The sequence below is a fragment of the Aedes albopictus genome, chromosome 3, assembly GCF_035046485.1.
Source record: "Aedes albopictus strain Foshan chromosome 3, AalbF5, whole genome shotgun sequence".
Classification (NCBI taxonomy): domain Eukaryota; kingdom Metazoa; phylum Arthropoda; class Insecta; order Diptera; family Culicidae; genus Aedes; species Aedes albopictus.
Genome location: NC_085138.1, coordinates 185,643,807 through 185,661,664, shown reverse-complemented (window position 1 = coordinate 185,661,664; position 17,858 = coordinate 185,643,807). Strand labels below are relative to the sequence as shown.

At 36.8% G+C, this 17,858-nt stretch overlaps 1 protein-coding gene across 2 annotated transcripts in view; it reads left to right on the top strand.

The window, feature by feature from the left end:
• LOC109429203 (transforming growth factor-beta-induced protein ig-h3) overlaps window positions 1-17,858 on the top strand; it is a 60,964-nt gene that overhangs the window by 14,628 nt on the left and 28,478 nt on the right. The window contains exon 2 of one of the 2 annotated variants that reach the window (XM_062856527.1): window positions 3,596-3,840. In XM_062856527.1, the coding sequence (XP_062712511.1) occupies window positions 3,596-3,840 (245 nt within the window). The remainder of the gene's footprint in view (window positions 1-3,595; window positions 3,841-17,858) is intronic. The other variant, XM_062856528.1, reaches the window with a different exon arrangement.

Below are 17,858 nucleotides of genomic sequence, written 5' to 3'. Positions count from 1 at the left end.
CACAAAAACTCAAATATCTCAAAACCCTATCTTTTTTCCAACTTCAATTTTTTAGGGTAAATGGCCCATTATATCAGCTATCTACCATAAAATTTTGGTGATGGTAAACTGATAAACAAAAAAGTTATGACATTTCAAACATTTCACAATTTTTACATTTAGTAACAAAAAAAAATTTTTTCTGTGTAAATTATTTCGAGAATTATATTTTGATGCTGATTTTATTGTAAAGGCTACCGCCTGAATTAAACAAGTTGTTTTCATGATACTTTAGTTTGATTATTCGTAATTACTATAGTATCTATTTGAAACTTAGACGCGATCCAGTGTTGTGATCAAAAATATTGAGATTGTCATACTTTTTATTGTACGTGACTGGTGAAAAAATCCCTTGATAGTGTTGAAAAGCTGTTGATTATAAGAAAAAGGGAATTGAATTTATTTTTAAGACAAAAGCTGTATAATAAAAGTTTTTTTATACGCGTATACGTCTAGTTTATCCGCAAAAAAAATCCCTCTTAGAGAACAGACTTTATGATCGGAAGAATGCGAGTAACTTCAACAACAACAAATGCATAAGAGGTACATACCACAGACAAACAGACGAAACGCCTAGAACAATTTTAGTGAAAATTCATCGCCCAGTTCACACTATCACCACCTGGTGGAAATGTTTCACGAAACACTGCGTTGTGCAATATTGTCATCAGAAGGCGCTAGTGTGAAACGTCAAACGCAAAGAAAAACGATGGGCGCTCTTCTGGTTATGAAAGCCACAACCAAGATTCAAAATGATCGTTAAAGGCGTGGTCAATGAAAATTTCGTCAGTGTTACGTTTGTTTGTCTGTATACATACCATGACAATGCTCACGAAAAAGCAAAAAAATACTACCGTTATGGATATTAAAAATTGTATAGTAAATTTTTTCTTCAGCCAAGCAAACAACACCAAACTAGACAGTTAAAACTAATAAGTGATTTTGTTTATTATAACCTAACGAACAACATGAACAGTCGCTTTCTCAAAGGTCTTCAACTCAACGCTCTCTTGTAGACCGTTTGATGAAAAAAAAATGTTCAAAAGAGTTACGAAATCTCACCGAAAGCACCATAGATAAACTGAAAGAGACTGGTTATGCCCAAATGTCCACATTGTGTACAAAATTACGCATTTGCACGTCCTGCCGTCTAGAATTTGACAAACGAGCCATCTGTATATCATCGGTAAAGCAGGGCGCAGGAAGTTCGAAAACGACAACAACTGAGAAATTGCCATCAGCGACATCTGTTTAAACAATTTAATTACGCCCCTTTTCAAAAATGCCCTGTAATATTCTTCAACATCTATACCCATTTCAATATTTTTAACGTTGCAAAACACGCTTTCAACATTCATCTTGAAGAAGAGGGAAAACACTTGTCCTCAAATGTAACAGCAAATTAATGAATAAACGACTAATGCGCGGAGGGCGTGATAAAATCGGAACATTACGGTACATAGTATATTATATTATATGTATATATAATATATAATAAAAACAACTTGTTTTACTCACGCAAGGCCATTAACAATAAAATCAGCATCAAACTTCAATTTCCGGCCGAAATAATTTACACTAAAAAAAATTATTACTAAATGTGAAAATTGTGAAATGTTTGAATTGTCATAACTTTTTTGTTTATTTTCATGGTAGATTGCTAATACAATGGACCGTTTTCTCTAAAAAATTACGTTGGTAAAAAGATAGGGTTTTGAGATATTTGAGTTTTTGTGACAAAAATGATATTTTTTAATGTTAAAAAAGATTTTTTTCACAGTGTATATTTTCTTAGGAATCGCCATTTAGTTATCTAACTTTGCTGAACAATAAAATCAGCATCAAATCGCGATTCCCGGCCGAAATAATTTACACAGAAAATTTTTTTTTACTAAATGTAAAAATTGTGAAATGTTTGAAATGTTATAACTTTTTTGTTTATTAGTTTACCATCACCAAATTTTTATGGTAGATTGCTAATACAATGGACCGTTTTCCCTAAAAAATTCAAGTTGGTAAAAAGATAGGGTTTTGAGATATTTGAGTTTTTGTGACAAAAATGATGTTTTTCAATGATAAAATAGATTTTTTTTCACAGTGTATATTTTCTTAGAAATCACCATTTAGCTATCTAACTTTGCTGAAAAATTCATAACAATTGAACAATCCGTTTTTGCTGTGCATATTTTTGAATATTTTTGAACCATTTTCACATACACCCTTTTGAAAAGTTAGTCGTGGCTCTAAATAAAAATTTGATATCGAAAAATGGCGATTTAGATGGAACTGAAAAACTGTGCAAAGTTTCAGTTCAATAGAAAATCATGAATTAAAAATTTTCCTTAATTTTGATGCTGTTGCTTGGAATCGCTCGTTGATTCCTCGCCGATCGAAACGAAACAAAACGGGGCCCTGAACTTGAACGGTGGTCGTCGCTCGCCGGCCGCCACGCGATGCATTGCCAGCCATTAAAACCATTCCATTTCTTCTCGCCGTGCTTTCAATTGGAGCAAAAAAAGCTCATGAGCTGTAGCAAAAGAGGTTTTGCTTCGGTGCGCACTTTGGGGGTGCAAGTGAAGCAGTACACGCATAGCTGAGATTATTTTGCTTCAAATGAGTTTGAGAAGGTAAAGGCCCTAAAGAAGAGGTACAACTACTGGTTTCATTTATAATAGCTTTATCATAGAAAAATAGAACCATAAAATCGTTTCATATAGATAAAGTCTTGGAAAAGCGTATAAAATTTCAAGAGATTCTTGTAATCAACTCTTCAAGATCATCCCTATTTAGTATATCCCAAAAAACATTATTGCTGTACAACAGCTGAATAAACCGCTCTTAAGCATGGTTTTCAAAATTTTAGCTGAATAAGCTGTTATTCGGCTATCATTGTTACTTGGGATCCCTCCTTAGTTTTATGGAAGGTTTATGATTGGCTTATTGTTGTTATGTAGCACAATTACATTTCTATGTTTATACATTATACATGCATTTTTAATAACAGGAGTTGAAGAGTATGGCAAAATATGAGAAGTTATTCAAGAAGAATCCGCCCAATACTGAGGTACACTAACATCGAATGTTACTTTTCATACATTTGTCTCCACACTTGATTTGATTCTGAGTCAGATGAATATATTTGCAAATTGGCTTTAGTAGTGCCTAGCACAGTAGCCGTTGGGCTGGTTACGTTTATTATCCAATTTCTGAATTGTCCTTATCTCGTTGAGTTGTGGGTCATTATGCTATTAAATCTCATCACACGCTTCTGTTCGCCAATCATAACAAACACCCATCTGCTGCCACCATTATTGGACGAAATGTGCTGGAAAAATAAAATCCCCGAATGACTCACAAACGTTGTCGCTGAATCTCTAAACCGGTCCGTGCACTTTCGTTCCTGGAACTTTCTGCGGTGAAATTAATAATATTTATTTGGAAACACCCGTGCGCGCGCTTACTAACCGAAACGACACCACACCACACAAAAAAATATCATCGCAACCGCAAATAAAAAAAAACCAACGCTTATCAACCACACCAAACCACCACTCAGCTTCTTCGGTGGGGATACCTTCTTGAGGCGCACGCATTTCGATGACGATTTTGCGGATTGGCGAAAAGAAAGGCTTAAACCGCTCGTCCGGGGCGAAGCGAGTGCATTCGGCTTGGTATGGCCCTTTAGTAACGATGACGATGAACCGCTTTCCAGGGAAGCGTCGGAGTACGACCAACAGGAAGCCGACGATAGCCAGTCCGGGCTGCGGGTTGTCGGCCTGGAGCGGGATCGAGAGTCGCTAGGTGAGTGGTACTTTTAATCCCTAATATTTTTTTTTTAAAATTAGGCTGATGCAAATATTCAATTTGTTTTATGTCACCCCCCTCGCCAAACAAAAATACCAAAATATTGAAGGGGCGAAAAAAAAACTTGGTAGCTAAATTTTCAATAGTTTTTTTTCGTTCTTATTTTTTTGTTTCTTCGACGAGTGCTGAAATCGAGTTTTGCAATGAGTTGCATATATTTTTTTGCAATAACAAAAATATGCAACGAGATTGATATTATCTAGCTGCACAAGTACATGCTCCAAGAGAACCCACGTGTGAACATCCACTCGTGCAAGCCAACTGGTTTTGTTTAAGAACAAACTTCTTGAAATCCCGCTTCAAAAGTGCATCAGAACTTCAGATGCACAAATTTCATTATTCTGTTCTTGCTCAATTGTAATAAGCTTAAAATAAAAAGATCAGGTGCGCTGGTTTTGTTTACGAAGAGATTTGTGCGCTCAAAATCGTGAGTAGGTTCCAAAGTCGGCCATTGTGGCGGCCATTTTGGGATTCTAACAAAGTCTGTCCTTAATCAGGTAGGCTATGGCAAAGCGTTAACGTGTACTAGGCCGTCCCTTATTTTGCAAAAATCGTTGTTGGATCGTTTTAGCTAAAGAGCTGTTTGCAGATCAGAAGAAATTTCTCTGCCTATTTTGATGCATGGAAAATTCCTTGCCTGCATCGCTCAAGAAACCGTTTATTCTTCGATCGCAGTTGCGAAGTAATAACAGTTCAAATGGTAGTCACCATAGAAAGTTTCTGCCAGGAATCGGTCAAGAAGTTTCTTGAGTTCAACAATGGTCAACAAATATAACACAGCAAGCCCTATTTGATTTAACGTTTCGTTTGAGCTCCGTACTAGGATTCGGAATAAAGCGATGCTTTATTATTTCTTGAGCGATTCCTTGCCTGAATTTTCCACGCATCGAGATAGGCCAAGAAGTTTCTTGCGATCAGCGTACTACCCATAAGAAATGATCGTGTCAAAATTTGGAGTCCGTATCTCAAGGCTATGTGGTCCTTCAAGGGGCCTAAAGTCGTCAAAAATTGTGTGGGACTGAAAGAACCATGAAATTTTTTTCGACGAAAAAATATTCTACTATTCTACTATTCTACATTCTACTTAAACCGATGATTTTAGGACCCTAAGTGTAGTATGCAGATCTCAAGAAATTTCTTGGTCTTTCTCGATGCGTGGAAAATTCAGGCAAGGAATCGCTCAAGAAATAATAAAGCGTCGCTTTATTCCGGATCCTAGTACGGACGTGAAATGAAACGTCAAATCGAATGGGGCTTGCTGTGTTAAATTTCTTGACCATTCCGGTCACGGAAAAATAATTGCTTCGTTGTATAATAGAAAATCAAAAACCAAAAAGTGAGCAAATGCTTCTAGTTTTGCCTTCATGGATAGGCTTTATATACGGCAGCTGAGACTTTCTCCAAACTAATTATCATTCATTCATCATGAGGATACATAGGTATTACAATGGCCCAAATACAAAGGTGTTGAAAAATTCCACGGGGCACCCTCTAGAATCGTGCCTTCGGATGAGAAGAACAATCTGTGAAAGATTGTTGGATTTTAAACCGCCATTTTTGATATTGTGGTCGCCAGTTTTGGAGTCCTGACATCTTCCCTATACCGAATATAGCCATATTGCACACTGTTTAAGTTTTCCAAAATTTTAGGAGATATCGTTCCCTTGAGAAAAACATTTTCGCCCCCTGAAGAGATTTATTTTTTCCATGATAACAGGCTGAAAATCTGCATAGCGGAAGCCTAGGCGGAAGCCTTTATAAGGCCATTATTCGACACTACTGTGTACTCAATGTATCTAAATTAGTATCGCCCTCATAGACATTGAGTTGTTATGCAAATGCATTGATTGTCAGCATTTGAAAAAAACTGCATTATTGCATGTTAAACAATCCATTTTGAAATCATGTATGTGCTATACACATTCTTGAACAAAAGCGAGCAAAACAGAATAGAACTTGTTATCCCCAACCAGATGTTTTACTAGTATTCTAAAAGGGTGTTCTTCAACACCCGAGATATTTGATCACAAACACTTAAATAAGACTGGTAGGAATTGAAAAACAAATACAAAAATATCTTTTCTGCAAAAAGTATCTCAGGAATATATTGGTGTATTTTCAAATGTAGTCAGCTTTGCTCAGTACTTAAAAAAAAAGAAAATTCAGTGATGTGAATTCACAAGCTTGCTATGAATTTGAGAACTTTTTATTGTAAAATAAGTAGATATGCAAACAAGCAGTCATTACTCGGTTTCGAGGGAATTCAACGCTGAATTTGTGGAAAATTTTCATAATAGCTTCTAATATAACACAATGTTTGGAATTCTTCCGGGAAGCTTATCTGAAATATTTTCAATCAATGTGTGACGACGTCCATTTGAAATGTTCTGAGATTCATCTTAAACTTCATGATTTTGATTGAAATTTCCATTAAAAACGCATATAAATTAAAAACAAAGCTTTCTTATCAATTCAAAAAAACCGGTTCCTTTCATAATTTGGAAAAAAAATCAATCATGAATTTTTGCCACAGAAATTTCTTATTTATTGGAGATCTCAATCATTAGGAATTCTTTCGGAAATTCGTGTAGCAGTCATATTTGTATTTATTATTAAATTTTGCCATAAATTTTACATCACGTATGTGGCAATCCCATTGCCCCCTAATGGTTCTGACAGGATCCAACAACTATCGTGTATCCACAATAACAAAGCATTGGATACACAAATGTTTATATACAAGATGGTGGATTCTAAAACATTGCTGCATCGATCCCTGGTAGTTCCCATAAACATAAAAAATATGTATAATTTAGCCGATCTCGAAAGAGACATTTCTCAATATGTAATCCTAGAAACAAAAATCTTAAAATGTCAGGGAGTTTTAATGACTCAGTTGACATTCTGGACTTGTATTCGCCCACTTTGGGAATCACTTGTTCAGAGCATAACATGCTAACTATTAGACAGACGCCATCTTAAATTTGGAGTTGCCATCTTGAATATTAGGGTGCCATTTTGAATTTTGGGCCGACATCGTGGAATTTCTGATCTCCAGTATTTATTTCCGCACAAAATTCGTAAACCATGCTAAAGGTTACAAAAATCGCGCGGTTTGATGTATCTCATGATGGGGCTTGGTTCAGTTTTATATACGGCCAGTTCTACCAGTGCTGGTTCGGATCACTGAAATGGCCATATCTCCGGAACGCCTTGACTGATCCGAAACGTTTCCAATAGCAAACAATGCAGTAGAATTCCGGGTCGTCTCAGCCAATGGGAAGCGCATTAAAAGTGAGTGACCTTTTTTGTACACAGCCATACATACACACACACATACACACATACATACACACACGCACATACACACAGACATCACCTCAATTCGTCGAACTGAGTTGATTGGTATATGTGACTTGACCCTCCGAGCCTTCTATCGAAAATTGTTTTTTTGAGTGAATATACAGCTCTTCAGTACACATTGGTGTACGAGAAAGGCAAATGAACTGAATGGTTTTTAACACTAGACAAGGAACACATGGACCATGCACTAGTTAATACGGAGAAGAAACTGTTCTCACGAAAAGTGTCTAGGGAGAAATTTTTGAGGACCAGAGCTATGTTGAACGCTCCATGGGCCACAAAAGGTAACAACATGGAAATACTGTTATTTTATCTTGTCCAGATAGCAGTAGGGTAAGTGTTCCAATTATAGCTATAGTACCAATTATAATTATTCGCCATAGTTGATTTTCACCTTTGAACGATGTGAATCAAAAAGAAAAAAATCTGGTTAACAGATCACGATCACAAAAGATGGTTGCACTCATTTAAACTTAACATTTTGGTCAAATATACTAAAAGTAGTTTTAGGTCCGTTTCTATATTTTTCCTGTAAAGTATGGAAACTAATCTATTTTTTAACATATTGATGACATTCGTTGGTCTTCACGTTATTTTTGTACAAATAGTTTTCCTTAGGTAGTGCCATAATTGGTACAGCCACCCTATATAAATTTTGTCAAGACTGAAATGGACTTTGACGGTAATTTAATTGCTGGGTGATTATCCTCAATCTCTGTATTGTTGAGGATGGAGTGTGGTAAATGTCATGCTATAATCGACGTTAGAATGCAATCGTTCGCTACTACCCATCATGTTGGAATCTTGGAAACACACGCAGAGAGTTAGAGTGATTAATAATGTTTCGTGAATATGCGATAGCTGTTTGGATCATTTCTACAAGTTCAGATCTGCTTCACAAACTGATCATTCTCTGACCCCTACGCAATAGGTCATGAAAGTTAAAAACCGTGCTGGTTAAAATTAAATCGCAGATTAAATGGTGTAGCATTGATTATACGTCGTTTTCAACATTTGTTACTGAATTAGTTTATGATCATGACATTTTAAATACACTGTCAAATACGTTGAACGCCAATTAAATTACTGGCTGGTTCAGGTCCTGCATGTACAATTGATTGTGGTCTAGAAGATAGTGATTGTTCAATGAAAACTAGTTCGTAATTTTTCAACAAGCAGATGTCACTTTGCCTGCCCAGAATGCTTTGCATCTGGGAATCGAGGTTTAGTAACCTGTTCGAATGAGTATATCGACATATAACCTAGAAAGAAAATCTAGAAAAAGAACAAACGAGATCGCATCGAGATAGGGAGATCCAAATATGGTAATATCCACATGTAGAGAGGAAGAATCGAGATATTGCGAGATATAGAGATGAAGAAAATCAAGACATGGAGTCGACTGCAGTAGTCCTAGCAATCTGCCAAAAAGTTTTGATTGTTTACCAAAGGGGCATACAAAAATGCTCAAACTTAACGAGCCTGTATAAAACAAAGAGGAGAAACGTCATAATTGGAACAGTCTATTTGCTGGCACCCCCATAGTTCCAATCGAGCAGGAGATCTGTCGAAACGATAAGGATTGGCCACTTTGGTTGAGACACTTTACTCAAACTATACTCCACAGGGGGTTGGGCTCTTCTTCTTCTTCTTGGCGTAACGTCCTCACTGGGACAAAGCCTGCTTCTCAGCTTAGTGTTCAATGAGCACTTCCACAGTTTTTAACTGAGAGCTTCCTCTGCCAATGACCATTTTGCATGTGTATATCGTGTGGCAGGCACGAAGATACTCTATGCCCAAGGAAGTCAAGGAAATTTCCTTTACGAAAAGATCCTGGACCGACCGGAAATCAAACCCGTCACCCTCAGCATGGTCATGCTGAATACCCGTGCGTTTACCGCCTCGGCTATATGGGCCCATATATTGGGTTGGGTATAAGAGGGTTCAACATCTTCAACATTTTTGCACACGCTTTGCACATGCATTCTCCAGTAAGTGAAAATGTCTTGAACGAGAAAACCTATTTTTACATCTGAGTTATGAAAAAAGTAAGAAGAACGTGATCAAAGTTTAAAATTTTCATTTTCAATGAGTGAATTGAACGTGAATTTTTAAAATTCTCAACTGAGGGATCAAAATAACATTAATTTTGGTGAATGATTTTTTCACTTCTTCATTCGTTTTTCTGTCACTGACAATTTTCACTGAGAAACAAAACTAGATTATAACTCCCGATTAAACTTTCAATCACCACAAAACTTGGGTATAGTTATTAATTGGAATGGTTCTGTTCCATTTGTTCATTAACCCTCTAATACCCAACCCCGCCTTTACACGGGGTATAGTTTGAGCATTTTTGTAATTTTTGTTTCGTGGAAAATCATTTTTTTTTTAATTTTTGGCTGATATTTAGGACTGTTTTGAATATCTCAAAATGGTTTTTGGTGTATTTTAAAGTTTATTTACATTTTTTAAAAATCATTGAAAAATTTATGTTTTAGTCACCTTTTAGAAGTCATTGTTGTTGTTTATTTTGTATTGAATCGCTAAAACTAACATATTTTAAATTTTTCCCAAATCATTCTACCCTAGTTTAATACTTTAAGGTTGAAGGATTCGTCATTGACATAATCGTCATCATTGAAAATTTGAAAGCAGTTTTCTCGTTCAATGCTGAAAATTCCGCAGTGAAAATGTATTCACTGTATTGCGGATGCAGAATGGAGTACAGTGAATACATTTTCAAAGTAAACATCCATGTTTTGAGCGAGAAAACTGCTTTTGAATTTTCAATGATGACGATTATGTCAATGACGAATCCTTCAACCTTAAGGGAATCGAATACACTCTAAAATTATTTTCCTTAAAATTACACGGAAAATAAAATTTTCTATGAAAAAAAAATAAAAATAAAAATATTTCAACAATAATCATAGAATCTCAAAATGTTTTCATCTCAAAAAATCCGTACCCCAAATAGGCTTCCAGGAAAAATAAAAAAGTGTGGGGATGTTCAAAAATAAAAATTAGAAAAATCAAAAACTGAAATTCACGAAATCGAGAATTAAAAAGAATCATCTTCCAAAACATGTTTAAATCGATTTTAGATGACGAAAAATTATATTTAGATCAATATCAAAAATTTGGGTATTAGAGGGTTAAGTCAACTTTTGTTTGTTTGTTAACAGAAATTGACTATTTTACGATATGCAAGACAATACTCATGACAGATAATTGAATGAAAAAAGAGAGGCATTCAGCTGACAATGAATGTGGCGAAACACGAATTAAAAAATGAGAATGTCAATTTTCATTTTGAATCTTCGAATTGTTTACACTCTGAACGTCATGATTCATACAATGTTTTTGATGAAATAAATATTACAAAAAAATCAACATAGGTAAGAGGAGGGGTCAAGAATAGAATTGCAATTGGTCAATTTACGCGTGACATAATTTCTTACTCCTCTATGCATAACACAAGTTACTTCTGATTGATGAATGGAAGTGACGAATACTTTGAAAAAGGTTCTTATAATGGGTACCTCTAACAAGCAATTGTGGATTTGTGGAAAGCACCACAGAACCATGCGACGAGAGTTACATGCCAATACCATCATAAGCAATATTTATGTTACCATCTTTTTACTCGCCGCCACCAGAAGGCCTACAATCTTCATGGGTTAAGTGTTTCTTTGTTGAGTCGCCACTTTCTTTTCAAACAAAGCGCAACGTTAATGGCGAGTCGCCTGCTACCCGCATGTAGGTTGTCGCTGAATTGGCGGTTTAAACGTAGACCAGGCATGAATCGTTTAGTTAACGTTTTTAAAATATAACAGGGTTGGGATGCACTTTAGGCTTACATACCTAGTTTAGATAATTATTTATTGTTGTTTTTGTGCATAGACACAACTTCAAGGTTTTAGGTCCGGTATCAAATCGATCTCATCTGGAGTATATAAATTGATTTAGGTACGTGTTTGACCATAGCCGTCCACATTTGTGTTTCCTTCGTAGTTCCCTATGCCATTTACGCAGAAATCATCTCTAACGACGCGACATAGAAATAGGATTGACGCTCAAAGCAGTCCTAATGATCATCGAGAAGTAGGAATGCTCTAGAAGTTGTGTAAACAAACATACTGGAGGTCACTTGAATTTAACAATCAGCCTTTTTGTAATAATAGGCTTCATGCTGTTGGATAAGACCATCCAATACCGATTCATTCTAGTTTATGTTTTGGCACGATACGTTTGTTGGATGCGGATGATTCATTCCACATACCCACCGTGTCTCTACAGCAGGGAGAAGTTTTTAGAATGACGAACAGAAAAAAAGTTTTCTTACAAACTGTCTTTAAAGATTAATATAACTTAAACATTTTTTCTATAACAGGTTTCGGAGAAAAAAAATAATGGAGCAGCAAAAGTTGAAAAAATCAATATATTTTTTGATGTAAATAAATTAATAATTTAATGGGCCTATACTGCCGTTCTACGCATTATTGTCCCATGTTATATGGGATTCCCATATAACATGGGACAATCGGGCGTAGAACGGCAGTATATAGCAACAGCTGTAAAGGTGCGGATATCCAACATGACCATGCTGGGGGTGACGGGTTCGATCCCCAGTCGGTCCAGGAATTTTTCGTTAAGGAATGTATCTTCGTGCCTACCACACGAACGACATACATGTGAAATGGTCTTTGGCAGAGGAAGCTCTCAGTTAAAACTGCAGAAGTGCTCAAAACTGAGAAGTAGGTTTTGCCCCAGTGTGGGGACGTTACGCCAAGAAGAAGATTTCTAATGGTTGCACCGCACACACAAAGAGACACCACCTAGAATAATTTTCGTAAACGTCATACCCGTGTCTGTGAAAATGGCCTGAAGGACTATCTGTTTTTTTTTTAAGATGGATCACTATTTTCATCGATTATTTGTGTCTTTGTTACATTTATAAATGCGTAAATCTTGTCTTTATCAACGACCTATTGCAGCAAATCGAAGATATTTTCACAGACAAACAGACATAACTATTCGAACATTTTTTGATTCAAACCATAGTCACGGAAACATATTCGCCCAATGCTAAGAGGGCTGAATTTGGTCAACCATCAAGTAGGTGGCGGCACGGTGTACAGAAGGTGAGATATTCCCGAAATCTGACAGTTTCTTGATGACGTAATTGATCTAGTACTCCACACCAATTTAATCTACGTGAAAAACGATAAGAACGACGTCACATGTTTACATCCAAAATAGATGTTTACATAGGTTACTAGCCTGCCTTGTGATATTTATGCCGTGGGTGGCGGTAGTGGACAAACGTCAAACTCAAGCAAAAACGTTGCGAGTGCCACGGATGGCCAGTTGGCCTACTATCAATTTTTTTAAACAGACCGTTAAATCGGTGTACGGGGAATTATCGGAGTGTTACGTCTGTTTGTGTGTGATATTTTCATCGTGTTGATATATAGTAGTGCTCGCTACCTTGTACATCACCACATGAGTAATCAAATGCTTATTTACGTGTTTTTACGATGGCCTTTGAGATTTGTGTTTTCTTCCTAGTTCCCAGTGATAGATTTTAAGTGGTATTTACGTAGAAATCATCTCTGACGACGCGACTTAGGAAGAGAAGAGACGTTAAAAGCAGTCCCAGTGATCATACAGAACTGTGCTCTAGATGTTGAGTAAACAAACAAACTGGAGGTCACTGGAAGTTAACAATCAATCTTTGTTGTAATAATAGGTTTCAACGGGTTGTTAGATGAGACCATCCCATACCGATTTATTCTAGGTTTTATTTTCCAACGAATGTTTGTTGGGTGCCGATGATTCATGCGTTAGGTATATCAAGTCTCTTCTGTAAGGAGTAACTTCTAGATTCTTAAACCATTGTGAATAAGAGTTTAGCAGCATTGCATCTTCCCGGCCCAAGACTGCGTAATGCGTAGCCGTCAAATCCAACCTGTTTTCAACTATTATTTCATTATATTTTGTTGAGCAGGGACATCCTGCACAAAAAAAAAAACTCACGGAACACGACTAATCATTCTTTAACTATTATGGACCCACGCTTTACTTCCCTTCCGAAGGAAGAACCCACATTTTGTGAGTTTGTCGGGAGTGGGATTCGATCCCAGGTCCTCGGCGTGATAGTCAAGTGTTCTAACCAGCACACCAGGTCTGCTCCATTTATTATTGTTTTTGTAGTCATTCAATTCACAGTTTCATGTCCGGTTGTTATTTCATTGATTTATTTAGCGTTACACTACAATTATAATAAAACTGAATCAACAATTCATCGCTACAACACTTGATTCGACTCGCAGTCCTATATCCTTGGCCACGTTCTTCATTTGCCAGATCGTTCTGCATCTGGCCCACGATGTTAGCACATTTCCCAGAATTCCATTACCCCGAATGCCATAACCTCGAATTCCATTACCCTGAATGATCCATTATCTCGAATGGCCCATTACCCCGAAGCTAACGGTGTTCCAAGTGGTTGGCCATATTTTCAACAAAGATTTTCCTTCTTTGAGTATATTTTGTTCTTTCTAGCCATACTACTGAGGAACCTTTTGACATTCCAACTGCTAATGTGATCATTACATATGCATCCTTCTTTCAAACATAGGCTGTTCTTTCTAGTTATTCTTTCAATGAATTTGTTAGCGTTTCAACTGGTACTTTTATCAGAGATTTTTCCTTCTTTTAATCGTAGGCTAGAATAGTGCCATGGCCACTAGATCGTTATTCTTATTATTCATTACTATTCTTTGGTCAATATTGGTCGAAAATTTTCACAAAGCGTCCCAAGATTTAAATATACTTATTTCCAAGTGTTTCGGTTCTCTAAAAGGCAGAATGAAATTTTATCAACCAAGCTAGTTCATTCCGCTTGGCATGACTTTCCTTCATATAAGCATATAGAAAATTTATTATAGAGGAAAAAAAAAACTTTTCGGAGTATAGTAGTAATGGGTCATTCGGGGTAATGGAATTCGGGGAAATGGAATATTCGCGGTGATGGAATTCGGGGAAATATCATAGAGTTCTTAGGACCGAGGTAGACGAAGGTCTATCAAAACACTGCTGCCTAAGCTTAACCTGTCGTTCGCGGTTCCACCTGCCAGCAAGTACTGCTTTTTTGAGGCGTTTGCAATGAGTTCAACCATTGCTGCTTCACGTTTCAGGGGGGGTGTATAGTTCTGCTACTGTTTCAAATATTTTAGCAATAATACCCATGCCATACGCAAAACAGACAAATTTGCCGTTTTCGTGAACGCAGTTTCTTACACCGTCCTTCGTCACTTTCATCCGTCTAGTGAGCTTCCCGGAGAAGCCGTTCTCGTCCATAATTTTCCATAACTCTGTGCGGTCGATATTACTGTCATCCATCACCGCCTTGAAGCTGATGCGTAGGGACCTGGTATTTGCGGCATTTTTTGGAGGATTATCCTCATGGTGAAGATCTGGTACGTTGTCGAACGACAGTCTACGAAATCGGCTTGAAAAGTTCCCAAAAACCCATTCACTTTAGATTAAAGACAACCCAAGATGATCTGGGATAGCACTTTGTAGGAGGCAATCAGAATTGTGAATGCTCGGAAGTTCTTACACTCCAACTTGTCACCTTTCTTGTAGATGGAGTGAATGGCACTTTCCTTCCACTCCTCCGGTAGATGTTCGGTCTTCCAGAACCAGACATTTAGTTGGTATAGACGGGTGGCCAACTTTTCCGGCCCTTCTTGATGAGTTCAGCTCTGATACCATCCTTACCTGCTGACTTATTGTTCTTAAGCTGCTGGATAGCATCCCTAATCTCCCTCAACGTGGGGCTTTACTCGTTGTTTCTCCTTGCTGTACTGGCGTAGTAAATGCTTCTGCTGCCTAGGACCTTCATGTCTGCGCTCTCCGCACCATTCAGGTGTTCGTCGTAGTGCAGCTTTCGCTTTTCGATTACTTCACTTGTGTCCGCGAAGATGCTCCCATTCTTATCCCTTCATTTTAGGTTCGCGGCACGAAGCCTTTGCGGAATGCGTTGAGCGTTCAGCTTCTGGTAAAACTTCCGTCTTTCTAGTAAACGGCTCAGCAATTCAATTTTTTCGCCCCTAGCTTCTTCCAGGCAGCACTTTTCTCACAGAAGTAGGCGGGTCTGCTGTTTCCGCATTCATTTATATCGTTCCACGTACTGCCGAGTCCCGTGCTGCAGCATTATCGTCCTCGCTGTGATATTCTCTTCCAATATCTATGTGTGAAGAATTAGCCTAAGTTAAAATTCACGAATAAAAAGAAACAAAAAAAAATCTTCCAATATCTCTCTATCGTCTAATCAATCGTTTTTTCGGCTCCGTTCCACATACCTAAAGTTGGTCTCAGCTGCGTTGTTGATGGCCGCTGTTATCGTACTCCAGCGGTCCTCGAGAGGGGGTTGATTGAGCTCGCTCTCGTCCGGCAACGCTGCACAGTGGCCGGAAGCCGGACAAAACCTCAAAAATCGACTTCAATATTTTATTTTTCTAATATTTTTCTTCCATTATAGATACTTCAACTAAGAAAACCCCAAATTTTCAAGTCATTTGGTCAGAAATTGAGTCTTGCAGATTTTTTCAAAGTTGAATTTTTATGTGCTACAATATTAGTATTTATTGTCTTTATTTCATGAGCTTCCTTCATGAGTTCGTTATAAAAGTTAGGAAGACTTGAATAATGTGACACTATTTTTTTGTGTTTTTGGGTATGAATAACCATTACATTTCTAAGATTGTTTGGAATTCAATCACAAAATTATTATATTTTTACAATATGCAAACATATTGACTTTTATGAAATTTTGGAGAAAAACTTCGTATTAAAGAGATCCAGTACTTGTTTAGGAAACATCAGAAAACGACGCCGTATCCCGGATATGACGTGCAATTTTGTCTAGTTTTTGGCTATATAGGTCACTGTTTGCGCATTTTTGCGCTAAGCTCGTAAAAAAAATTTTTTTTCTAACAGGTCACAATGGAGCCGCATGGTTGCGGAGGAAGTGATATTGTTTGAAGTTCAAATTTTATCTGAACATAATTCATATTGACTTCAGAATACTAACAATTTAGTGTAATTTTCATTCTTGTAAGAGACTTTCACCAAGTCAGATGGTCATAGGGGGACGGGGGTCTGATAATGTAATGGCCACAGCTTTAACATTATTATTATTATTATTATTTTTTTCAAATATTATTTTAAAAACAGAAGAAGGTGGGTGCAGAAAAACACAAGAAGGTTAAAAACAGTAAGCTGGAGAGAAAAGGAGTAATGACTAAGTATGAATAAGCCTTTATTTACATGTTGCTTCACCAGATACAACTAACTCTTTTAACCTTCAAAATAAAAGAAAGACAAAAACAACCGTGAAAAACATGTAAAAATAACTACAAACCCTTGCTCACTGATTTTCCTTAACTGATCGTTTCTTCGATTCAACTTAATCGTTAAAATTGCTCAACAACCCTGGTAGCAATCTCTTCACGAACTTCTATCGAAGTTTCAATATATAGTGACACAAATTCGTCGACATCTACGCGTTTCTTTTCTACACGCACATCGCTACAGTTCAAAGCAACAATCGTCTATAAACTATAAAAAGAATTCACTAAACGACGTAAAACGTAAATATTTTTCTGCGTAAACGTCGCGATCGCCAAGGCAATCTTTGAATATTTTAATCGCAATTTTATGAAACGAATATTTTACGTTCTTTAGTGGAACCCCTTATATTGGTTTCTTAAACATGATGTTTTATTGTATGCTATTCATGCGGTTTCGTTAAACACATTTCTACTGAACGACACACAGAGTGATAAAGATTTTGAAAATATTTGCTGGAACTCTACTGTTCATCAATATGATTACAGATCTCTGATGATCGTTTATCAAAAACTCCCTTCAATATTGCGAATATGAATTGCCAATTCTTTCTAGATAGGGTTGTTTCGGTTGCTTCGACAATTGATAGCAGAGATCGAGGTACCTTCCAACCTAAACTCGGAAGAGCATATATGAAGTTGTTGAAACGAGGTTGATAAAAGTTCAAATTTTACACAGTTCACTATATTAGACTATCTGACCCCATAACACACCTCCGTATACCCACCGTAAAATGTCACGTGGTCTATGGGCAGTCCCTGAGAATAGACCACGTCTTTTCAGCCATCATTGGTGTGTATCTGAATTGATCCATTGAAAGAAAACGTAGGTAAACGATTTTTTCTGATGATTTATGTAGTTTTGAAAATTTTGGACCACCCTAACAGCAACAAATACACAATTATAGTTTATTTCAATACCAATACATTTTAAGAACCCCCAAATTAAAAGGTTAATCAAAATCTACGTTCAGAAAGCACTTCGTGATAGCTTATTATCGATTATTTTTACATGCTTTCCATAATCAGCAGATTTCAAAATTTTGAACCACCCTAGTATAGTAAAATCAAAATATATAAAAAGTTCCATATCAGAAATAGATTTAGGGAACTAAAATCATCATAACCTGTGAATTTTAGCAATTTCGGTTAACATTTGAGGTTTTGTCC